The sequence below is a fragment of the Aythya marila genome (assembly GCF_965140915.1).
Source record: "Aythya marila genome assembly, chromosome: 26".
NCBI lineage: Eukaryota > Metazoa > Chordata > Aves > Anseriformes > Anatidae > Aythya > Aythya marila.
In genome coordinates, this window is record NC_139067.1 from 991592 (window position 1) to 1017157 (window position 25566).

The 25566-nt window shown below is 39.1% G+C and overlaps 1 protein-coding gene across 1 annotated transcript in view; it reads right to left on the reverse strand.

Moving 5' to 3' along the window:
- KCNU1 (potassium calcium-activated channel subfamily U member 1) overlaps positions 1–24336 on the reverse strand; it is a gene marked incomplete at its 5' end in the record, with an annotated part of 50360 nt that extends 26024 nt beyond the window's left edge. Inside the window, 18 exons of the mRNA XM_082779576.1 lie at positions 3397–3474; positions 7202–7291; positions 9250–9318; positions 9413–9525; positions 11542–11697; positions 12107–12176; positions 13039–13121; positions 14178–14283; positions 15802–15912; positions 16567–16658; positions 17102–17272; positions 17624–17699; positions 18157–18232; positions 18889–19000; positions 19807–19897; positions 21821–21882; positions 22468–22584; positions 24172–24336. Of these exons, the coding sequence (XP_082635702.1) occupies positions 3397–3474; positions 7202–7291; positions 9250–9318; positions 9413–9525; positions 11542–11697; positions 12107–12176; positions 13039–13121; positions 14178–14283; positions 15802–15912; positions 16567–16658; positions 17102–17272; positions 17624–17699; positions 18157–18232; positions 18889–19000; positions 19807–19897; positions 21821–21882; positions 22468–22584; positions 24172–24336 (1838 nt within the window). The remainder of the gene's footprint in view (positions 1–3396; positions 3475–7201; positions 7292–9249; positions 9319–9412; positions 9526–11541; positions 11698–12106; positions 12177–13038; positions 13122–14177; positions 14284–15801; positions 15913–16566; positions 16659–17101; positions 17273–17623; positions 17700–18156; positions 18233–18888; positions 19001–19806; positions 19898–21820; positions 21883–22467; positions 22585–24171) is intronic.
- Positions 24337–25566: the final 1230 nt, after the last annotated feature.

Sequence of the window (25566 nt, forward strand, 5' to 3'; positions counted from 1 at the left end):
TCAGCATTGCTGCTTTGTTTTGCCCTACCTTTGGATTGGGAAGCGATGGGTAGCATCAGAGTAGGATCTTAAGTCTTTAAAATTTATTAAAGACTGACAAGCCCTAACATAGGCTTGGCAACTCAGCACGTATTTATTAGCAATTATCCAGGCACTAGATAAATTACAATTAAAAGGGAACTAAAACTTGGTCTTTAACCTGGTTTCCCCTTTAATCTAATTTAGTTTTTATTAATCCTGTGCTTGTCTGAAGTGACTCTATACCAGGAGAAAAGGGAAGAAACCATTGCAGAGTTGTGTGCATGCAGACCCTTGCTCACAAACATTCTCTTACGCCTCACTAGAAACTTAGCAGAAATGAAAAACAAGAATCAACAATTCAGCAAAATATACACCATTAAATTTGTCGTGCCTTAGGCAAGAACGTGTGGAAAACCATGACTAGTAAAGCAAGTGTGTCGATGCAGGGATTCAGAAGTGCTTGAAGAATCCTAACAGGTCTTTATGAATTCAGTTCTGGCCGAGCTTCACAGTTCTTCGGTATTTTGTGTTTGGTTGATTTGTTGTTTTTTTGGGGGGGAGAGGGAGAGTATTGGTTTGTGACTTTTATTGGCACTAATTAAGTTCTTTCCTGGGACATCAAGATCTTATTTTCAATTAAAAAAAATGCATGAGCCTAGTGTGTGGAGTACAAAGTAAGATATCTTTCATTAAAATAGCCTAGAACACCACAAATATTGGCAAGACCTGAACAAAATGTGCTTTGAGTCTTAGAATAGGCCATGTGCAATTCTTTCCCACTATACTTCATCACATTTCCCTGAATTATGGTTTGATTAACTTCCTAATTGATTAGCCTATATGCAAACCTTGTTTTAAACTTGGATGCCAGATTCCTTTTTTTTTTTTTTTAAATTTTTTATACAGAAATTAAGTATTTCACTGGCTAAGTATTCCAACACAGGTATTTTCAAGGGAGTCCATAACAGGACAAGATGGTGAGTACCCAAGTCATTCTGAAAGCATTGCCTGTGGCATGCAGTGGAAATGATCCCCATCGTATATCCAGACGTCCCAGGAAACTAGACTTGTGTTAAAGTGCCTGTCTTCCCTGGATTAGATTACAGTTTCCCATTCTAAATCAAACAGAGCAGAGATTTGAACCTGGAGCTCCCCTTGGCCACTGTCCGAACAGTGCTAATTTGGATAGAAAAGGTCAGTGTTAGCTTTTCTATGAGCAGAACACCCCAGGTGGAAAACCTCAGCTTAATCTGAAAATGGGCAACTGTATCCAATTCTATTTTTGGTTTAAATAATAATAAAAATTATTCGGGATTGATTTGAGATCTCAAATGTTATGAGGAGTCAGCCCCAAGCAGCTGTATTTTGCATTGTGAGGTTTCCTCTATGACTTTCAATACCTCATTTCACCCTTTCCTACTTCCCTTTGCTGCTCTTTAAGGCAAAAACTCCTTTTACCATGTGTGTATACAGTATCGAGCCTAACAGGGTTCTAGTCCCAGTAGGAGCCTCAAGGCATAGCTATAATACAAATAATAAATACTGCAACTAATAACAACAGCATGGTAAAATGCCCTCCCAAGGGAGGCACTGGAAGACCAGTCCCTGGTGTCATTTAAAACTAAACACCAGAAAACATACCTGCCCTGACTGGAGAGAATATAGTGTCTTTTTGATATGGTGATCAGGGAGAATCTTGATGGGGATGGGAACAATTATTTATCTGCACATTTGGCCATTTCTTTAGGGGATTTCAGAATATCTCTTAGCAACATTTTGTTCCTCACTGCTAAGCAGCAGCAGAGATCTCGGGGAAAATAAATAAATAAATAAGAACTGTATAATCCCCAAGGTGTAATCCCAGAGTATGGAAACTCACTTCACTTAAATACCTCCCTCTGGCATAATTGACTTTTCATGCGCATGTTAATAATGGTATTTCAGCAGGTTGTGAGGGCTTGTTCTTCTCCCCTCTCCCTTCCCTCTTTGGTAAATTATGTTATTGGGCATGAGGAGGGGGAGGGCCGTATTATAAATCTAATTATGTTTTCATTTATATTTAACAAGTCAGCACAATCTGCTAGTATGTGTGTATGTATTTACCATGCAGTCCCAATATTTACAGCTGACCTAATTGGTTGTAGGACAGCCGCACTGAGCAACGTTTTATTGTCCTGATACCATGTATGTGCTGGGGACAGCTGCTAAGATGCAAAGCTCTCCAGAGGACACCTTACAGTCCTTGCCATACTGACATTTGCCTTTGCTGCTGAAGCACAAGACAGGATTTTGCAGGGAGGGGAAATGTTATTTATTAAGCCTCTTCAGTTCTACAGTGGCTGCAAATTGCTCACAAGCAGAAACAAGGCAAGAAATGCTAGTTTGGGCATCTCTTCCCCTACCAGGTTCCTGTTTACTCCCTGCAAATTCTAGTATGACACTGTTTGCCAATATGTCCTGTCACCCTCTCTAGTGGATGTTTGGAAGAGTGTAACAGCTTGTTATTACTGACAGCTCAGTTTCAGACCATGATACCCTTCCTTATGCTGAATATAGCAGCTCAGGTTATGAGGAGTCCCAGTGCAAGTCAACTGGACTGCTCAGCAAATTAAGTACGCTGTAGTTAAAAATATTGCAATTCACACCTTGACTTAGACAGTAGATGACCATGCTCTGCCACCAGTTTGTGAACCCTGCTGGGAAATCAGATCCCTCCAGCCAGGAGGAATTTAGATGGCCTAGAAAAGACTACTCTAGCATGCATTACTGATGCTAGAGAAAAATGCTGCAGGGTGAGATTTCTCTTGGATCGCCAGCTGGCTTTAGAGCAAACATCTTTTAGGGTATAGCAGAGTTCGTTGCTCTCCCCTGTTGCTGCCAACACCACACTGTAATTAAGCACCTGAGGAATGAGCAAAACTTGATGTCGGCTATTCGTGTTCCTACCTTCAGCTGCTCTTGCCTCCACTCTGCCCTCTCAGAAGCAGCAGAATAAAACGTGATCATGATCCTGCTATTATTTGGCTTCTGTCTAGAAGGCAGTAATCACTTCCATGAGGTGTACCAATTCCTCCCTTCACCTTTCACTTGTACCTTCACATTAGTATCAGTTCGCAGCACCTCATGTATGCTTACAGGCTTTGAGCCTGCAGAAGGGTATGAGCTGACGTGCTGAGGATTTGGATACATAGGCATAAGTTGTGCTTTCTAGACATTTCAATTAATCAAGATGGGGGAAGCCATAAACCATCCACGTCAACCGCTAACAATAGCAGAAGAATTAGGAAACAGGCTGTTGCTACTTTCCACACGAATTCTCAATAAGAAAGTCCAGGAAATGCCTGCTCAGCACACACACAGCTTTACATTTCTTACCCATCAACAAATCTCTGAGGTGGAAGGTTGATAAAGGACCTTGACTTTGCAGGCTCTCCATGTGAAACAAGCGATCCGCTGCGTAATTTCAGTATCTCTGAAACAAAGACAATGAAACAAAATGGGCTTCCTTTTGTATAGCCCTCAGTTGTATTTAGACCATGTCTGCAAATGGCCACTGTACCATTTTAAGGATTCTGCAGGAGCTTCAGAAACGCTAGAAAAAGGAGCACTGAATTGGTTATTCATACAACTGCTCCAAAATATAGCACAGTGTTATAAAATAGCAATGCTATCTAGTATGTGTAAAACAGCCTGTAAAACATGCACTTGTGGGACCCCCTAAGACTCTTGTTCTCATTTTGCATGGGAAAGAATGGGTTCTTGGCTACAGAGAATCGCATCTTCCATGAGAAAAGGGGGTCCCATGCCAGTCCTGAAGAGAAAGGGTGTGGGTTTCTGGGCCAGTCCTGTAGGGAGGGGAAAGCCAGAGGTTCAGGGATGTGCTGGGCCTGTCCCTAGAGGGTGGTGGAGGGGGACCCTAGTCCTGCAGGGGAGGAGGAGTGCTCTAAGTGCTCTATGAAAACATGGCTCTCCACGGAAGGAAAAAAAAAAACAGAGAGTAGGCCTCAATTTCCCATCAGGAAACCAAAATTCAGAAAGGGTAAGTGGCCTAAAGTCCCAGATTGACTCCGAGGAAACGGATCAAGAAAATGAGCTTAAGCTTCCCAAATCCTAAAGTAGCAATTTAACAGCTGGAACATCTTTTCTCTGACATTTGATCTAGTCTTTTCTGGGCCATAATCTGAGGTCATGGGCCATTAAGCCCAGCATTATAGCACCAGGCAGTGATTTGAGGATGTACAGCAGCACCCTCTGAGATTTTTAAGCACACCAGAGCCTACCTGCATCTCCTGCTTTTCACAGTGATGTAGCAAGTTCAGGATGTGTGCTGTTACTCCCCACACTCCCCTTGTCCGTATCTTTGTTGCTAATCTGCATTCCTCCCCTTATCAGCATTTGACAGGAGGCACAGCAAAGCCCTCCATGTCACATGTGTCCAAACATGTCCAACCCATACAGATGGGGAAGGAAAGGTTGGACTGGAAGAGCATTCAGACACACATATCTCTTTATCTCACAAACTGACAGGCGAACCCTCTCACATACCCTTAACTTCCTTGTTAGGCTGCAACTATTGCCAAACCATACCAACCCAGATGGAGCAGCTAGGGATTCTAAACATACCCCTGGCAGATAAAGGGACATCTCTCTGAATAGGTGATTTGTCAGCCTTAAGCGGTAATTGCTCTGCACAGGTGTGCTCAAAGCAGGTGCATTTAGCCTTGGTAACAGGATAGCTCCTTCTACAGCCCTGTGTTCAATGGAGTGGGAGCTGGATGGGTAAAGAGGGAGCTCTCTGAGGATGCCACACGCCACTCAATCATTCCCTCTAGGTCAAGCTTAATGAAGTATCATAAGCCAAGTCAGAGAATGAAAATTCATAGCTGCCTGTCTTACACAGGCACAAATAAGTAGCTGAGAAAATGCTCTTACAGTCTTCTAAAACAAGACACTTGGCCATCTCTATAGAGCTAGGTTCAGTCCCAACCTTTAGCACAGACGTTCTGGGTTAACGTGAGCAACCTGTGCAGAGCCTGACTGCCCAGAGCAGCTCTGATGTGCTGCAGACCAGGGAGAAAAGCCCTGTTACTGCCATTGCCTGACCGGGTCCTGAAGGGGAGTCGGGAATCATTGCCTCAAGAAGCTTTATGGACTCTTAATACATACCTAGTGATTAAAAATTAATAAATAAAAAGTCGCTATAATAACAATAGCTTTTGGTCAAGATTGGATGATAAAGGAAAAAAAGCCTCTGTTTTATTTTAGCTTACTGCCCTGTATTAAGCCATTTACACTTCTTTCAAAATAGCAATAGTAGCTCCTTTGACTAAAGTTCACAGTCTGAGGCTCCTGTATTAGTTTTCTATCCATGACAATTAACTTGATCTTCACTGTCTAAATGAGGAGCAATGAACAAAAGTGCCTACAGTTAAGCCCTGATATATCCTAGGGGAAACCGATGGCAAGGCCCTGTGGCTGGCAAACCTCCTGATCCACCTCAGGCAACCACTCTGTCTGCTGTGTCTCTGGTGCAGAACTGCAGATTTGCAAACAAGGGCTTTTTATTAATACACATTTATACTGGAACACAATCTTGTCCTTTTTAGAAAAATCTAAAATTGCCTAGGAAACTAGAAGAAAAACAGCCAGGTAGAGAGCTCCCACTGCGCCAATGTCTTTCTATTTGTTTGAGATTGACTTTTATTATGCTGCCTTTGTCACATATAGAAGTCCTTTTTCTGGAAGGTAGCTGGCTTTCAGGGACCTTAGTTGCATCTATGTTGATAAGTGCGTGGGACCGAAAATGGGCTCCAGCTTCCCTCCTACGTGACATTACTACATGGAGCCCTCCAGGTGTCAGTATGTTTGTGCTTGTTCACTCGGCCTGGTTGAGCACAGTGTGAATAAGTTTTGCCTTTATCTCAACCATCTGCAGTTCAGAGGCGTGTTTTGTAATGGGGCTTGGCTGCCATCTGCTGTTTAAACGATTTGCAAGTGTTTGAAATAAGTAGGCATGCATGTGTATATTCATATTTAATAGAAAGCTCCTTCTCAACTCTTTAAAGCAAAGCACCATCTCCATGGAGGGAAGACAGTAGCAGAGCAATTCACAAGACAGAAGAAACAATATGTATGTTGATCTTAAATGCATAACAAAATTGTGGCAAGTTTCACTTTGATGCAGTTACACATAGATCAGAGAGGCTAAGTTTTCTGTCTAAAAAGAAAAACAAAATACAAACAAACAACAACAACAAAAAAAACAAACAACAAAACTCTTTGAAAATGGAGTTTGAGGTGAATAAGTAATATATTGCTCTGCTTTGGTTTAACATTATTATGATTGATCTGTTCTCTCCTTTCAGCTAAACACCATTAAATGTTGCCATGTACCTTGTACAACCTCCAGAACATTTTTCTGACTTCTTATTTAACATTTCTTATTCTCATGATGACAACAACCTAGACAGACTTCATCAGTGAATCTTGCTCAAGAATCCAGTACAAACTGGACAAAAAAAAACAACTTGGTATGTCCAGCTGTACTTTTTGCTTCAGTTATACCTATGCTACAGTAATAAGCAATCATAAGACTCTGCTTTGGTCTCTGCAGTTAAAAAGCAGTGTTCTGTGATTAACCTGTTAATAAGTAGAGTAAAAACCTTGAACAAGGTATATACTTTCCTAATCATTTTTTAGGAAAACAGCTTTGACTCCTAAAGAAAAGCACAATGAAGCTTTTAAAGTAAAATCATAATCCATAAGATTTATCAGTATCATCAGAAAGATCCCTATTTTATCAGACGATGATGTTCCAATCTATTCTTATTAATAACCTTATTAACTATGATAAATAATTAATACATATACAATTATCAGCCATTGATTCAGCTCTTTTTTTTTTTTTTTTTAAATGAGAAATAGATTTTTTTTTTTTTTAATTTACCTGACAAAGATCTGGAGTGAACTCTTCTTTTACAATGACATTTTTTAATCTGCTCTGGATCTTGTACATCACTGTGACAGGCTTTACAATAGAACTGTGCCCTACAAAACAAAAGCTAGTTCAGTAAAAGTTGAATTATGTTCAACTGATCAGACAATAAATGCACTCATCTGCTCTTGAAAGTTTTTATATTTTAGACCTTTTCTTCAAGAAAACAGTAATAGAGAATCTTACTTTTTGACTTCTGCAAGGGAATGAGCAATAAAAAATCCCATGGTATTCCGATGAAGTTTTATCCCTGAAGATGGATTGATCAGGATAGTGCTGTATGGGGAAAACATCGAGAGAGTAATCACAGTTTGTCTATTAGGTGACATTTCTCACCTGTCTTGTAAGAATTCAGACTAGATGATTGTAACAGTTCCCTCTTGCCTCAGAATTTTACATTAATCCCCTTTGTTATAACTTCTATCACCTACGAGAGAGACTGGAGACATGAAGAAAGTTAACTACTGCATTTTCAATGGCATAAAGATAATTTTCCATGGAAACAGGTGGGGGAGCTGTGTGAGAGCAGGGATTCAAACCACCCAAATCCTTTTGTTAGGATTTTTGCAGTTTATTCAATTCAGAGATTCTTGATTGGTGTTTGTTTTTTAATTGATGTTTTAATTTGATAAATTTTAAACTTCATAGGAAACAGGTACTCTGTTTTCCACCACATTATTTTGAAAATGTTTAATGTAATAAAACCATTAACAGTCTACTGCAGCCTGAATGGGCCACGTATTTCCATTTCTCCATGGAGTCACTGAAGAACCTAAATACAGTTAAAATACAAGAGCAGTGTAACTGAAGTTACAGAGATGTGCAGGGTTTGATGCATCTGCTCTAGAGCTGAACAAGCAAGGTATAAACAGGGGAGGAAACTTTCTTTCCTAATGGATCCCCTTTCTATATCCAGGGTGAATATCCCTGCTGGGCTGCTGTAAAAATACCTATGTTGAATCCCCTGCAACATCATTAAATTTGCCAGTTTTCTCTATGTAGACAACTCAAGGCACCAGTTCTGTCCAAACTCCTATTGCCTTCAACCCCGTTTTAATAAATATTGGAACAGGAAAATTGTGAATGGAACAGGGAAAGGTGACAAGGTTGTAAACAATTCCCTTTCCTGTGAAGTCCTATACTCAGCTCCTCCAGATTAGCGGCTCAGAGGACAAACAAAATATGAATTATGAGAAACATTAAGCACTACACTTATATGTATATAACATAGATATTGTAGCAACATCGAGATGTTCCCATTTTAGAAGAAGCATCCTTTCTAGGCCAACTTAAAGAAAGCAAAAATACAGTCTCTATCTCATAGAGCATGCAGTTTCCTTTTCCCTCTTGTATTTACTTTGCATCGTTCTATTATCATCCCGACAACGTATGAACTCAAGGAACAATAGATTTGTAGTGGCCTGTTTTCCATTAGTGCTAAACAACTACAACATGCACTGACTTCTTTCAGGATAGGGTTCATTCAGCACTTCCGGAAGAGAACCCCTACGTATTCCTCACAGCAGTGTTTCCCCACACTCCTTTGTTTTTGGAGCTGCTATTCTAGTTTGGTCAAGACAGCCATTTCCTTTATAAAAGTGGAAAGAGTAATAATTGCACTCAATAGTCTGCATTTTCTGGATGATTTCTCAAGCTTTTTAAAGATCTATGGCACTCATTTATTCCCCTTTCTGAACTAGTTCCAGCTTCCCCATTAGGATGTCTTGTATTTCATCATTAGAACAGACAGAGAGTGTTATCTGGCCCAGGACCAGATCAGCTTCAGACAGCAAAAGCTCTGCTGCCAGCATTGACAAATTATCCCTTTATGACAATGCTTTTTAGCATTTAGGAGCTAAACTCATGTGGTTAAAAAAAGGCAGCGTTTCCATTACCAGTGAAAATAAATATGTTTGATTTGCCCCAAATCAAAGCAAGATCTATGCTGCCTTTTTGTGGAATGGAAGGTGAGAACGGTGGCCCATCCTCCATGCCTTGCTTGATTATCTGTGAGAAGAAAGGAGGCAGAAAAGATTGTTGTGTATGGTAAAATTCACTCTGGCACTTAAGCAACCAGGAATAACATCTTGATCCTGTCTCCTAAATACCGTGCATAGGAAAACAAGAGGTATATAAAATCTGTGCAGATCCGGGGGCAAATCTGAGTTATTTGGATATAATTAGTTTCGAACTAATTGACTTCTTACTAAAAGAGAAGTCTTACAGACAATTACCTCTCTCCTCGACTGCCAAATTTGAGTTCAATTCCCAAGAGGACAAGATTTAGTTTTACAAAGCACAACCTGGAGAAAGAGAGCAAGTCAGTCACAGTATCTGTTCTGTGGACAGACATCTGGAAGGAAATAGCAGAAAAATATCCACATCTGTACCACATACCGACAAACCTCTTTAAAAGTAATGTCTGCAAAATCATTGGAGAGCTGAAAAGTCATTACTTTGTAGTCTTTGTCTCCCAGAAGCATCTTGTCCTTCAGATATTTTCTCTTTGTCTAAAAGCATCAAGCATAAAGATGATAAATCTATTCAAAGGCAAAGCAAGTAGGATGTGTAACACTGGGAAAATACTCTAACACCACATGATATTAGTTACTGAAAGTAGAATGACTTCAGATATATGTTGTCAGAGACAATATCAGAGTTGAAAAACATCAGACCAGGGAATGTCTTAACTCTCCTGGACACTTCCAAGTCATTATCATTGAGGAACAGGTGTCATTACTGCAAGAAATTATGTTACATGGAAATTTTATGACTGCAAAGTACTGGGAGTCCATTATTTGAGGAAAGTTAGGGCTTAATTGCAGTACAATTAACCTGTCTCCCTAGTTTGGTCTTGTGTTAAGTTTTATAAATCATAAATATAGGAGAGGTGAGATTATTGTTGAACAGAGATGGTCTGCTCCATTATAAGTACTTTTTGGGGTGTGGGTGTTTTTCTTTTTTTTTTTTTTTTTTTTGATTTATTGTTGTTGTTTTTTAAAAATTAGCTATGTGACTAAGGGAGGGTTGTTTGTATCCAGGTAGTTTAAGCAGAAAAACATTTTGCTGCTTACAGCTTGCTCTGGTTTTATACTGCTACTCATTACCTCACAGTATATACCATTCTCTTGGCATATGAATGCCTTCCACACAAAACTTAATAGGCTGTTAAAATGTGTAAAAAAGTTTTGCTTTCCAAACAAAAATTATTTAATTAAATTTTTAATTGAAAAAAGCCTCCTGTCAAAAATTTGCTGAGTTTTCATAGTATGCTTTAAAAGACTTAAAATATCAGTTTTGCTAGCTTTTTCAGGTCTCAGTGAAACATTTGGACTTGAATGAAACATCTTGCCTATGCAAAAACATTGTCTGCAAAACAGCCCCAGTTCTATATAAAACTTATGTATTCATTTCACCTGATATCTATATTGTTTGCCTAAATCAATTTGTGAACAGCCCCTGAATATAGAAAAAGCAATCAAATATATATATATACATATATTTGTGCTGGAGATTAGTGTGAAGTATCACATACAGCCACTAGGTGATAGCAAAAGCACATTCACAGCAGGACTAGCAAATCTGTGACTTGTTCAGGCAACTACATGCCAAATAGTTCCATCTTCTTGTTTTTATTACATTTTCTGGTATTAATGTGGAAATTTCTGAGCAACTTTTATGTACCATAAATTTAATATACAGCTTATCATTTTTGTGTTGTAGTAGGTAATGAAAATACAGGTAAAAGGAGGAAAAATTTGGATCACCTCCCCTGTAGACAGATGACAGAATTTCTAATTGTCAGTTCAGTTTCAGTTAAAGTCTGTTGAGAGCCTAAGCAAGACTGAAGCAATTCAGAAACCTCTGACTGTTCTTGTGTAAATTACCCCATAAGAACCAAAGAAACTGTTAAGCTTAAAATGATACTGAAGAAAGGCATCCTATTAACTGGAAAGGGTATGCTGGACTGATTTTTCAAGCCCATTTTGGGGGGCATCAAGCAGGAGTGATTCTGATGATGTGCTTTAAGCAGAGATTCAATTAACAAATGCCACACAATGGGATCATGTGCAGAAGTCAGATAAGCTAACACGCTCCACACTGTGCAGTAACCAAAATTGATTTACTGAGTTCTCTCAGGATAGTGGAGCACTAGCACCACATTACAGCTTTTGAAAATAGAGCAACACACAAGGAGTTTCCATAGGTCACCTAAACACAGCAGCATGGCTTGCTATGCAATGTCCTTTGCCTTGGCACCTACTTGCACACTCGATTGTAAAATATTTCTTTAGGCTCTTTTGCCTCAGCATGTTCTAGAGCATTCCTTTCACCTCTTGTGCTGAATTCAAGTATCATATTAGAAATAGCTTCTTAGGTTCTCTTGCCTTCTGTGCCAAGCCAAATCCTAACGTAAGATTAATTTCAAAAGACCTGGCTGCAGTTTCTACTCAAGAGCAGGCACCTATTTCAGAGAAGATCTCACTGGGCTATATTTACATTATTCAGATAAGCAAAGGACATACCTCAGTGTTCTCTTTCCCAATGAACAAACTGGTTAGGAGAGTAGACAAACCAGGAACTAGGCAACTTTGTGCTATAAAGCCTAACTTCAATTCAGCAAGACAGATGATAGTGTCTCCCCTCCTACAGTCCCAGTTGGGTATGTTCGGCAGGTGAACCTGTTTCAGAGTAGGAAAGTGATTACAGGTCAGCATAGAGAAAGGTAACGCCATGATGTTTGTATAACATGATGATTCTTGTCTTTCTTGCCTTCATCATTCTATTATTTGAAAATCTTCACTGGAATACACTAATAGATAGCTAAGCAGACTTCTGAGTTTGAATGTTCTTTTGTTTTTGTTTTTCCTTTAAACGTTTAATATGCATTTGCTGACAACTTTGACAAAAACAAAAAGCTGTTACTTATTTTTAGTAATGTTAAAAGATATTCTAGCTAGGTTAGTACCTGGATGAGTAAGAGACACTGCATAAAACCTCTGCTTCCTACAAAGTAAGGATCTTTGATTCCAAAAAGGCCAGAATTTCAACTGTGACAATACACATGAGACAGACAGACAACTGTGATACCTTGTTACGAGACTGAATTATCTGTAAAATGACTCTGGTGTTGGGGTAGTGATTCTTGATTGACAGCACTCTGTATGAAAGATACAATTTCTGATTAATATGCTTGGTCCTAACTACGGTCTCTCTTTTTTCAAGTCCAGCTAGCTTACTCTGGCAGACAGCAATTTGAGAGTGGTAACAAATAATAACATATGACCCAAAGCCTGTACCTGAGCTCCTCTACACTTGAAGCATATCCAAGTCCACGGTTTGGAGAGGAAAGCAGTCACCATCAAAAGATTGTAAGACAATAGAATATGGCTTTGATACAGGATGAAGAATTGTACCTGTACCCTACTACAACTTTACAGCTAAGAGAGAGAACAATAATTGTTATTTGCTTTGAAAATTCTACCTGTAAACTCCATTCATTCACTACAGTCTTCAGTAGACATTCTACAAATAGAAGGTGAAGATAATCCAGTTTGGAACTTGAACTTCTGTATTGATTTGGGTGGAGAATACCATGCCAAGCCATCACATTCACACAATCCAGCAGTACTGAGAGTCCCCAGTTCAAGTCAGACCAATACAAAAATGCTTAGAATATGAGACCTGACAGCCAAGCTGTACCAGACAGTAGTGCTTAATTCTCTCCCGTGTAAAACACAGAGAATCTGACTGCTGATATTCAGGACAGTAAAGAAAATAATTACAACGTATTTAACAACATTATATTCTGTAGAGAGCTGCAAGGCTGCACAGCTGCTACCTGTCTCAGTCCTTCAAAGCATCTGATAAAATCATGGCAGAAAGCAGTCAGTTGGCTTTCAGAGTTCTCCTGAAAGAAAAAACGTGACAGGACAAATATGCTCCCCTGCCAGCAGCACTATCTGTGTCACTGTTAATATCAATCAGATAAAGAACGAAAGCACTGGAGTATCTCATCCTACCTCATGATATTGCAAGTATCTTCAGTATAGGGCTGTGGAGAGCAAACATCTGCTAGAATGAGACAAGCATTTGCAGACTCCATCTGTATCCCAGGAGAAGAAAAGTTAAATCCGAGTTTAATCCCATATGAAGTACAACAATCTCTAATAGTGAGCTGATTTAGTGGCATATGTCTTTAGTTAAAAACTTGCATAAGGTCATCATGATCCTATTACTTTGGGGTTGTACACATGCCTGAATGTTTCACCAATGACACAGCTCCAATCAAATATACAGTACGTAATTCATATTTCTATTTTCAAAGTGCTGGAACCCACTAAATTTATGATTTCTTGAGCTAACATCTTCCTAGAAGAGGTTACAAAAAACAGGCAGCAGTGCTATAATCTTCCCCAGCAAAGTCCAGCCAAAGCACTTTTCAAGGGTCAACACTTGGTCATGTCAGAAGAGCTCTGTCTCTGCCATCCAATTAATATTTGGGCAGCACAGTGAAGTTGTTAACAAAAAAAATAGTTTCATTTATGGTACAGTTTTTATAGTCTTCTGGGAACTGGATGGAGATCTACCAAAGCATTTCAAACATGATAGTAACAAGCAGAAACCTCAGTAGAGTTAAAGCCAATGGTGTTTTTTGTTTTATTTTGTTTTTCCTTTAATTCAGGTCCATTCCTTTTGCTGCTACTGGAATATTTTACTGAGTCCTCAGTATTTCAAAACACAAGGTCTAGGTCTCTTCTTTCCTGGATGCTCATGAATGAGACTCAAACACAATGCATGGCTGAAAGAAAGGTAACTAAAGGCTATTCCAATAAGTTAAACACTATTTCCAGAAATGCTGCTCCCCACAATATTCCTCTTTTAAAACCAGTTGGATCAGTCTTTGCCCTTTTTTTTTTCCTGCTTCAGTGCTTGAAAAAAAGTAGTCTGAAAAGTCTGTTATGACTGACTTTTGCATTTTCAGTTCCCACGAGTGTTATATTGGTATGCAAAAGGTACCAATAAAACAAATGGAGCTGCTTGAAGTGTAAATCACAACATGAATTAAGTAAATGCAGCTGATGTATCCTTTCATAAGGCATGAGATTTTCACAAGATTGACTTATCTACAAGAAAGAGCAAAAGATAAGTAAGTTCTTACCCCAACTCTCTTCAGATCTCCAGACTTTAGTGCAGAGCCATAAAAGAAAGTTGTGTAGGCTGAATAGCATTTGAACACAGCTTCCAGCTCAAGACTAGGAAGAGACCTATTCAGTATAAACAAGAAGAAAAAAAAAATCCATCAATCTCTCATAATTATATTCTCTGCAATTCTCCATTTCTCAGTGAAGCTATTTGCTGTAACTACTTACAGCTTAAAAAAAGAGCTACAGGGATTTTGGCAGCGCAACTAAAGTACATAGTTTAGATTTTAATGAAAACAAGCTTTTATAACACTTAACAGCCATGGAAATGTTTCCTGGATTTTTCCTGTCTTCTGCTATTGTCGTTAATTTTTCATGAGTGTCATTCCACAACCATCCATGCGACTGTAATTCTACAGCTCACTGTTGCTCCACAAGAGTCAGGAAGTGACACTTCCTATGGCTTCGTTCTGTGTTCCCTGTTCAAATGGAACTGATGAACTTCAACTTTCTCTCCACTGTTATTTTCCTATCCAACATACACAAACTATATTTCACCCAGTAACTTATGTAACATTTTATTCTAAACTAGATTATAAAACTCACGTAAAGGTATTTGTACACTGACCTCAGCAACGAAGCATGCACTGAAGGAAGGTACAAGTATTGCTGACTTAAAGACATGAAAAATCCACCTATTCTCTAAACGGTTTGTTTCAGTGATTATTAATCACTTTTCACTCTTGAAAATGCATGCCTTTTTTCTTACTTGAGTTTGCTCAGTTTTGAACTCTAATCATTAGTTTTTATTATGCCTCTCTCTACTAGATTAAAGAAGATTCTTATACTAGCTGTGAAGCTACTTAGGCACTTTAATCAAACCAACTCCCTATCTATTTTCCATTACACTGAATGGACTGAACTCTGCATCTCTTCCTCTGAAGCACTTCTTCCTGTCTGTGAACCATTCTTGTACTTAATTTCCATGCATCCGCAATTCAACAGCTCTTTCAAAATGTCATGGTATTTCAGAAGAGATGCCTATAATATTCTGCTCCACTCTTGCCCTACCTCCACTGCATTCCAACGTAAAATCCTGTTTGTGCTCTCAGCAATCACTTCCCTCTGTGGCTTCTGTTTTCAGGAACATATCTCATAGCTTCAGCTAGGTACAAGGGCTTCAGATAGGAGATTGTTTACATGCCTGATGTACTTGGCATAGAAAAGTGGTTTCACTTTCCTTCCTTTGCCATACACTGGTGTGACCAAGTGGAAGGTATAAATTTTCTCCTCCCCAAGATGAAAAAATGCGTAAGAAGCTGAGAAAGAAGTCAATTATTTGATCTCCAGATTTGGCAAGACTTAAAGTTGGGTATACCTGGCAATGCTAGCTTACCATACAATTTAGAGGGAAACATATATATATTTTTTAATTTTTTTTTTTTTTACTTTTTAATTGATCACAGAAGAAAACATTTTATCACTAACATTCCAGCATAAAAGCTTCATTGCTCTAATTTGTTTTGGAACTCACATTAATCAGGTACACAATATTGCTTTCCTTTAGTTTAAGACCTCCTACATCTCTCTAAGTATTCAGGAAATCAAAGTGAAATATCTCAGAGAAATAAGAATACTTACTCTCCCAGAAAAAGGATTTCTGTGCAAACCTTTCCTGTGTCCTGAAGCAAAAAGTCTTGTAGGAAAGTAGTAACGCTCTCCAGAGTGATATTACCACAGACGACGACATAGCTACAGGAAGAGATCAAGTAAGATTTGACACTTTGAAAATAGCAGAGTGGTTGTTGCAAATCTGACATTGTATGACACAATCTGCTTGTACTAAACCCAGCAATGAAGAAGAAAAGATAGTTTTTGTCTCTGTTTGGATAGAAATTTCACCCATCATGGACATGTACTTCAGGAATTATTTTGGAAAGGAAGAGAAACTGTGTTAGGAAGCAGTGAATGGCACAAATTCCTAGAGTAAAGACTCACAGAAAGAACTTTATAAGATCTCCTAGAAATTGTACTAATCTGTCTTGTTCTATGAGTGGTGGAGGAAAAGAAATAATAATAATGAAATAAAAATTAAACAAACAAACAAACAAACAAACAAACTACCAACACACCACCACACCACCAAAAAAACACTAATGAGGTAGGCTAACTTAAAGATTGAAGAGACTTATTGTGTCACCTAGCTTTTCTCTTCCTTTGAAAACAAAACCCATGCCAAAGAGTGCTGTTGACAAGGTTTATTCAGTCTCTCTTGAGTTAAGGTTCAAACAAAAGTAAGTTTCAGGATTTGATTTAAGCTACTACAGGAATTTTTGATGAGCTGGTTTACAGCCTAGTAACTGACCTGATTTTTATTTTCCAAAGACAAATAGCAACCATACTTACTTCTTCCCACTCACCACTTCATAGGAAGATTTGTAACTTTTATGGCTTTCAACAATTTCCACAACTTCAGGGATTATGTTTGCAAACAGGACCTAAGACACCAAGAAATACAATCTTCCTCAGAGCCAATTCTGTCTCTCCTAATCATGATAAATTAATTTGTAAGAATTTAAATTATGTGGAACAACTACTACAATTTACTTTGGATTCCTGAAAAATCACTGGCAAGGATGCACAGCTGTATGATGTAGTGATAATGGATTTATGCTGTTGATACCTTGGATTCATTTTGTCCAGTATTTTGGCTCTTGCCAGTATTTGCAGTCTCAGGAAGAAATATTAGAAGCCCTGCCAGGTCTTAGAAGAAAAAATTACTCTATAGCCATGCCAGTAAGTACTTAATGTTAAAGCTCTGTTTTTGCTCATAGATTCCTAATCCCTACTGGAACCCTGCTAAGCTCACATTTTTGGTGACGATCCTGTTCACTCTCTGTCCCTAGATGTCATTTCCAGAAAAGAAAAATAGGTTTCTTACCAAGCCACCAATAATGAAGAAAACAATGAAGGTTCGACCCAACGCTGTTTGAACGACAATATCACCATAACCAACAGTGGACATTGTCACCATTACTAGGTACATGCACTTCAAATAGGTGATGGACTGTGAATTTGCAGGCTGGACCCAAGGATCTCCATTGTTTTCTACCTGTCCGGGACACAGGAAAGAAAAGAGAGAGAAGTTTAGAGTGGTTTTGGTTTCAGTTCATCCCCAATTTATAATTATTTGATTAAAAAATTGGCATCATTTTCATTATTGTACAAGTGACACATCACCACAGCAGGGATTGGTTTTGTATCAGTGCTAACTTGTCTTGTTAAGTATGCAATTAAGCTATACTGGCTTAAGTCATGCTTTGTGGTACAACAAATTTGATCTCTCTCTCTCTCTCTTTCTCCTAAGAGAATGCTGCATTCATTATAAAAATATATACCCAAAGCTCACAAGGTAATAGTGATTTAAGGTGACAAGGAAGGACATGTAGCTGATTGTACATACCAAGTGAATAAATCCTGCAGCTGTAAGCCAGGTACTAATAAATACTGCAAAGAGTTTGGAGAGCTTGATTGAGTAACTGGAGATAGAAAGTGAAAAAAAGCCCAGGACATTTAATACGTAACTTTAACATTTGCAATAGTTAAAATTTCCTATATGACCCCATCTCTGTTCAACAAAACTTTTCTCTAGTGAGTTATATTATATAGGAAGGATTTAGGATTAGAAAAAAATCTTCCTACATCCAGCCTTTCTATCACAGGCAGCATGTCAGATAATCCCATTTTTTACATTTATCAGTCTTCAAAACCTTTAAGACTTCTTGATTTATGATTTCCCTCCTCACCCAGGCAGTTTCACTGAGCTGATGGTTATACCTTTTTTTTCCTTTGCACAATTTCCAGTGCAACATCACTGATAGTATTGCATATGGAAAAAAAAGCTATTTCTTTCCCTTTATTACCTGAGTCAACCAAAATACAGGTATTGGGGAGAAGGTTAGGCTTCTAAGTGTACCTGACAAGAGTTTAACTCACTTGTTCTTCGTGACCCTCAGGAACTGTAGTATTCGGGGAAGCTCTAACAACCTAAGTGCTCTCAAAAAACGCAAACCTGCAGAAAAGCAAGAATGTCAATGAAAAAATATGAGATCTGTCTAGAACTTCAGATATTCAGATATGTTTAAGCACGCATGCTTTGTTTTCCACTTATTTTACAACCTCGAACCTAGCAAGAGAGGATAACATTGATCTGCATTCAGAGCCTTTATGCCACTAGATTTCCATTTAAGTCCTCAAAGGTGCTTTGATTTATTAAACAAAATATAATAAAATAAAATGTAGTTCCTTTGAGCTGTAGCCTGAAGGTTTAAGTGACATACAGGTCCCACTGGAGTACAGACCCCAGAGCATGCAAGAAAGACATTCACAAAATTCGGGGTACCATATTTACTTCTCCTCTGGGTAGTTCATCATCCAGTTGGTCAAGCACAATGATTTTTGAGTTACTAAAACTCTCCCCTAAAAACTAAAACTATCCCTACTAATGGATAAACAAAACAGGCAGAGTTTGGTAACTCACAAGTCCCTCAACATTAAAGGCATTTTAAAACTAATATGGAATAATTTTTCTCCCAAAGTACAGTTTGGAACAATGGAAGAACAGATGGTCAGTTAAAGTCTCCCCACATCAAAATAATTTCAGAAGAATTCTTAACATAAGATGTAGAACAACAAGGACGGAAAGCAGGATCTCCAAGTCTTACTTACCAAGCCAATTTCTGTCTATATAATAGGAAACAAAAACTGGAGGGATCGTGAAGAAATCCACAAGAGAATTCAGCTCAAGCCAGAACCTCAGCTTGTCATCTGCTGCCACAAACTAAAGAAGAATAACATCAAAGAGCATCAGTGGTGTGTATGATCTTTGGCCTCACCAGAGCAAGAAGGCAGCTCTCTGAGGAAGAAACCCATTTTCGTAGTACATTTCCTCCTCTGTAGTTCTGCCCTCTTTGAAAACCCACTTAACATTCCTGTTTTGTTTCAGAAAGGCTTGGTCTGGAGCCCTGAGAACACAACAATGGGTTGGACCCAAAGGTATAATGACACTTTCTTTTTCTCTTTCTTATCTGCCCCTTTCATTTTTTATTTTTTTTCCCCTAGGGTGCCCTTCTCTGTGGTACTGCTGTATCAGCAATAATAAATCATAAACCTAAGGACAGGCAAGACCACATCCTCACCTATAAAAGAGGAAATCTTGTTTTCTAATGATTTGGCAAAAAAAATCTAATGTCAAAAGCTACAATCAAAATCTATTTCACACAAGTGGAACTAATGGCATTTTAACAACAGATGGCACACAGCTATCCAGTTTGTACACGAGAAGCTAAAGAGAGACCTGACTAGTTGATTCAGTGGCTTAAAGACATGGACAAAGACAAGGCTAATGTGTGAGCTGGGGAATGCTGCAGAAATGCTGGAAAAAGCCAAACTCCAAAGGCAGAAAATAATTACAAGTAAAAGTGGAAAAAACAAACAAACAACCAAAAAAAAACAACAAACGTGGGTGGCTCTGAATTAAGCTAACACAATCAAGCATTATGTTACAGATCACCTGTTGTTCACACAGGTAAACTGCTCCCATATATAGCTCAGTTTTAACTCACCTTTCCCATAAAGTGCACTTACCCGTAATCCAAAGTAAAAGAGGAAGAAAGCATTGAAGCCTGTGTCTACATAAATGATGCTGTCTGGAAAGGAGATATGGTATCCTTCTTCTCTAATGGGAAAACAGACACCAGAGACAGTGGAAAGAAGGGTGGAAATAAGAAAAAAAAAAAAAAACAACAGTAGATTGCTATCCAGTGACATTTGGTTTGGGTTTATATTTTGATTATGAAATACATAAAGCAGAATTTAAATGTATTCGCAATTTTGTGTAATTTAAATCTCTACTTCCTCAGTGAGTTAGGCAGAATAAATGAATGTTAATAGCAGGGTTTTGTTAGCATTAGTGAGCATATTAAAACATGACATTATTTATCTATCATGCAAATATACTGGAAAGTTTGATTTTCATATATTTATAGTGTTTAAGCAAATCCTTCTGCTCATTTCTTCAGGAAAACTGTTTCACCCTTCTCATGTGGACCAGCAGACTCTTCTATATTCAGCTTAGTCAGTAGAAAAGACAGCTCCTGCAGTGCTCACCCAGCCCCTGCTGAACCCAGCCTTCTATCTGCCAAGGGAGCAGTTTAAGCACGAAGTAGTTTCCAGACGAGCCTGCCAGGTTAGGCTGTAACACCAATTTAAGTTTTCTAGGCCAGACTCGCTGACCTTGCATGAAACAGGCCTACAGGGTGCTCAAACTGCACGAGTGCAGGTGGTGAAATCTGGCAGCGTAAAGCTGAGGGAATAAGCTTTTCCCATGGGTACCACCTGGTCCAGGAAAGGATGTTTGACACTGGCTCAAGAGATTACAGAGCATAAGAGATACAGAGCATACCTCACACTCACTCGCTGACATATTGCCTACAGCAGGCGACAGCAAGCTAGGTACGTCAATTATGAGCCATCTGACACCTCTTCCTGCTCCGTGCAGGGAATGTTTTGAAAACAGAAACACAATTAAGTAAACTAGTCCCATAGGTCAGCGCAGGTGAACATCTACTCTCACCTACAGGTGTAATGCTATTCATAGAAAGAACTCTGTGTGAATAGGATTAACTGCCTGTTTATTCCTTAAAAAAGAAACTCTTTCCCTTCTGAAGCTATTCCTAGCTGTTTGTCAGATTTATAATGCCTTGGGATTGAACACAATATTGGATTGCTCTTGATGTATAATTCTGTTTCTCAGGTTTACCCCTGCTGATTGAATTCAGTTCAAAGTGCTCCACAGCTTTTATATTTTATTTATTTCATTTTATGGTTCCATTTTATTTTTCCAGTGTTGTGCACCAGTCCAAGCAAAGCACTGAGAACAATGCTCTGGCATATTAAATCAATCAAAGGGTTTTACATATTAATATCTTTTTACCCCTGAGCACATTCTACAAAATGTATGTATTCGGGTGAAGATTGGTAGAGTCTATAACTATGCTTTCTTACTCAGTCGTATTTTACTCCCATCAAATTGTTTACTGAAGGCTGGACTTCACAGAAGAGCTCCATTCCCATTTAGGTATCAAAAATAAATGGCCAGACTTTCAAAAGAGCTTCGGGTAGTAGGTGGTGAGCTTTATTAAAAGCCTAGGACTCTCTAAACATTGCAATAGGAAGAAAGAGCCAGGCTTTGAGTGCCTTTGAAAATGCCTGTATCAAAATGGACCATTTTCAAAACCTGTTTCCAGCTGCAGAACTTGGACACCTATCCCTTAGTTCTTCTGAAAATCTGGACTTGAAGGTATAGACACAAATAATTACATACACCAAAAAAAGCTGCAATAGAAAGGTACAAAGCACAAATTTTCCTTTCTGCCTGCATTACGTAGTTCCCTGCACTACTCAGGTAGCTGTTATCGTGCAGTTATGCCCAAGGTATGCTCCTCTATTATCTGTAGTCCCTGTAAAGTATTAGGATCTTAAAGGAATGGAGGAGAAGGTACCCAAGATCCCAAAGAGCTCAAAGGGGCCTCTCTTATAACAGCACCCATTGGCTCCTCTGTCTAATATCTGTGTGAATAAACATCAGTAATCTACTTACTCAGCAAGATTGACAAAATAAATGATGAGTGAGCCAATATTCAGAAGAAACACCAGTATCACCTGAAAACACATGCATTAAGGAGATGTTATGAGGTTTACTATGGCAGTAACACAGCTTCCATCTATAACAGCACTTTTGCTGTTTGTCTGCCCAGGTGATAAACTCCTCTTTCACTTGCAGCCACCAAACTGTGATGTACAAAATGATGCTCGGACAAAAAAAAGCTGTCAACTTCTACTGACACATTTCATTGGTGGTCACTTGCCATAGCACTGAAGGAACCCAGGCACAACTGTGATGGATTTTCTGCTCTGTGCAATCTAGATTACATCTTTTTATCAACTTTTCTGTGTTCCCAGTGTCACTCTGATAACCCAGAAAATAGAGATCGTATAGCCATATCTAGAGAGACATCAGATAGTGAGTCTCTGACAATTTTTTTTATCACTTTTGATCTACTTAGGAGGACTTTCTGAAGCGTCTTCCCAGACCAAATACATTTGTATTAGGAAAAAGTGTGAACTAGATCACGTAAACTGCTAAACTTGACAAACTTGTGTTTTCACTTGATGTTCTCAGAAGAACAAATATGTCTCAATACCTGTGTATCAGAAGAGGAAACCTGTGTTAACCAGTCTACTTACCAATACACACCCCATAGATGTTTGAGCTGATAGCATCATTTCCACGTGGGTAAAGAAGACTCTTACCAAGTAGACTGAACTCTGTTTCCTTTTACGTAGCCACCAGATATCTTTGTCCTGACAGAGAAGCAAATAGATTGTTATCCTTGGCTTTGCCAGACACTGTTTCCCAGGATGTCTAAAGCAAACACATCCAGCCACCAGCATATCTGAATGGTGATTGAAAGCAAGGGAGGCATAGAGTATGTCTTCCTTCTGCTAAGCTACTAAAATCTTCAGAATGCCTTATCTGCGCCTGAACAGAAGTGTGCACTGTTGCTAAAAATGCCTCTCTACTTGTCCCCCCACCCCTTCCCATCTTACACCAGTAGCGAATTAACTCATTTACTTAGTTTGATCATTTATAACTCTTCCCTAGTACAGCTTCAGCTAATTCTGAGTAGCTTTTGCTATGAAAACAATTCTGTCCTTCCTGCAGATACAGTTATTAATAACTGTAACAAATAGCTAGCAGGGATTAGATGACAGAAAATCTGTAAACATCTACAGTAAAAGAACACAACACTGTAAAGGGAGATACCATGTTGTGTGTCCCCCCCCTCCTCTTTTATACTCAGTTTCCTAGGCACCAGAGCCTGTAAAGAGCTAACACTTAAGAACAAAACCCCACCTCTGCTCCAGCAGCCAAGAGAACAACAGAGTGAGGTTAATTTAACATTTTGGCACGCAGAGATGCCTACTGCTTGCCAGCAGCACAGGTGTTCCTTCATTTTTCTCCCACACAACCCAGGTGAGCTTATGAGAATGTCAAGGCCTCCCTTGGAAGTGATGGAGTGAAATGGCCTGTGACAGTTGTTGGAGGCAACATGAAGTGACACAAGGAAAAAGCTCTTCAGTCCTGCAAATTACATTGTAACCCGCTGAATAAGTGACCTGGATGTGTCATATGAACCTCCTGGTGTTATCCTTGGGAGCTACTTAGACCTTCTCAAAACTTCTGTAATACACACACGGAGGACTGGGACAAAAGATCTGGTGGTGGATTTTTTTCACTATGCTTAATCCCATCCTTTGTCCAGACCGTGCGAAAACATCTATCCCAAAATACTGAAAAATAGCTTCCCACAGTAATTTTTGCGATACTTTCAGTATACAGAATGCGGAAGTATGGTACTGAGAGATGGCTTGACCACGTATATATGCTCCTCATTCCTGCTGTCAGCTCTGGCTTAGTGTTTAAAAATGTACATGGACAAGATACTGTGTGTTTGCATATACAAACTTATGTGTTTAAGAATCAGAGGTTGTATGAAAACGTGGATAATTGTGATCATTATTGAAAAGGCAAGCATTATAGTGCTCCTCTGTGTGGCCATATTTATCTACATGCACATGTAGGTGCTGAGGTTTCTGTGTTTATGTTTGTGCAACTACTAATATTCACACTGGTAAAAACTATCTTGTTCCATTCTCTTAAAAGAGGAAAGACAGTAGCATCCAAAAGCACTATCCTGTTCATCATCTTGATGACAAAAGCTGTACCTTTGGGTTTTCCCAAACCCAACTTTCTCTGAATATACCATGTTCGGTGCATTATGACAGAAGATAACATCTTTCTAAATCAGAACTCAGATCAGTATCAAATGTAATTTCTGCATTATGAAATCAACACACATAATATGAGCTATTTCAAAAAGATTTTGCCTTTACCTTTTTCCTCCTGATTTGCTCAAGGATGAATCCATACATGTATCTAGCCAACCTGAAAGCCAGAATGGTAAACAGGCCTCCCAAAAATACAAACAAAGATGGTATAATAAAAGCCAACTGAAATTGCAGTGTAGAGGTGATGTCAGATTCCTCTGTCATGTTGTGAACCACTTTGCTCTGCCTTTTTCCTCCTCAGATTCCTTGACTGCTGGGTCCTGACCTTCTAGAACCCTGCTGCTCTTGTGACTGCAGCGACCTCAGTGTCAGTGCAGCATCACACAGGCACTGGTCAGGCTGACAGCACAGGATACTGGAGACGCTTCGTTCCACAATGGAAGCATTTGAATGGGGATTCCAACTTAGAACTGTATCTGTGTAGTGATATTACCAAGGTACTTGTTCCTTCTGGAAAATCTCTGTTTATAAAGCTGGCTCTCACACAGACTCACTGTATAAACATAAGTTGCTTATCCAGACCTGTGAAGTCTCACACATGGCACTCAAGACATCCATTCAGACCCCACTTCACGCTTCCTTTCAAGAGCTGCAACACACACATACTGCAGTTCTCCCCTGGGAATTTCCATTCCACTTTTGGATCAAGTCCTGCCTCTGCTCAAAAACAAATACAAGCAAGATGCCCTGGCACTCAAAGTGTAGATGTCATGATAAGAGCATCAATAGAAACAGTGAATAAACAGAATAAGATTGGTTAAATGAGTCAGAAGAAAGATGCACTTAGCCTGCTATTTTGTTTCTGTTATTGCCCAGTTGCTGGTGATGAAGTACAGTGTGACCTTTTCCCTGCTGTCTTCATTTCACTAGATTATCCTCTTTCTTTCTTTTTCTAGCTTAATAAACTTCTTAATTAGAAGAATAATTTTGACAAGCTAAGTTGAAGTTTCATGGGATATAAATATAACCAACCTGGGATAAATGTGCTGCCATTTCCACAAGCAGCAGCTCTTCCTTGGAGTCAGGCCACCTTTGCATCCCTATGTGTAAAACCAATTTGCTCCCCAGCATCACTGCAGCCTTGGACAAAGAGCAAATCAAAACAGCACAGCAAGCTCTCACCAGAAACTGCTCAGTAAAAGCAACAGTTCCCCTTGCACCATGCAGGCCTCTCTGTCCCACCCACAGCTGGTGTGGTGTGATCAGATGCCACCAGATCACGCAGCGTCTTTCCCCCTTTCTATGGAAATAATGCCATCAAAAGCTTTAGGTCTAGTCAAGAGTTTTGAAGTCTTTCATGAGCAATGCAGATGAATAATGCAATCAGACTCTTCTTCAAGCAATCAGGGCAGCTGAGTATGGAAGTAGTGATTTTGCCTGAATTGGGAAAAACATGTGCCCAGAGGGGGGAAAAAAAAAAAAGAATGGTGAAAT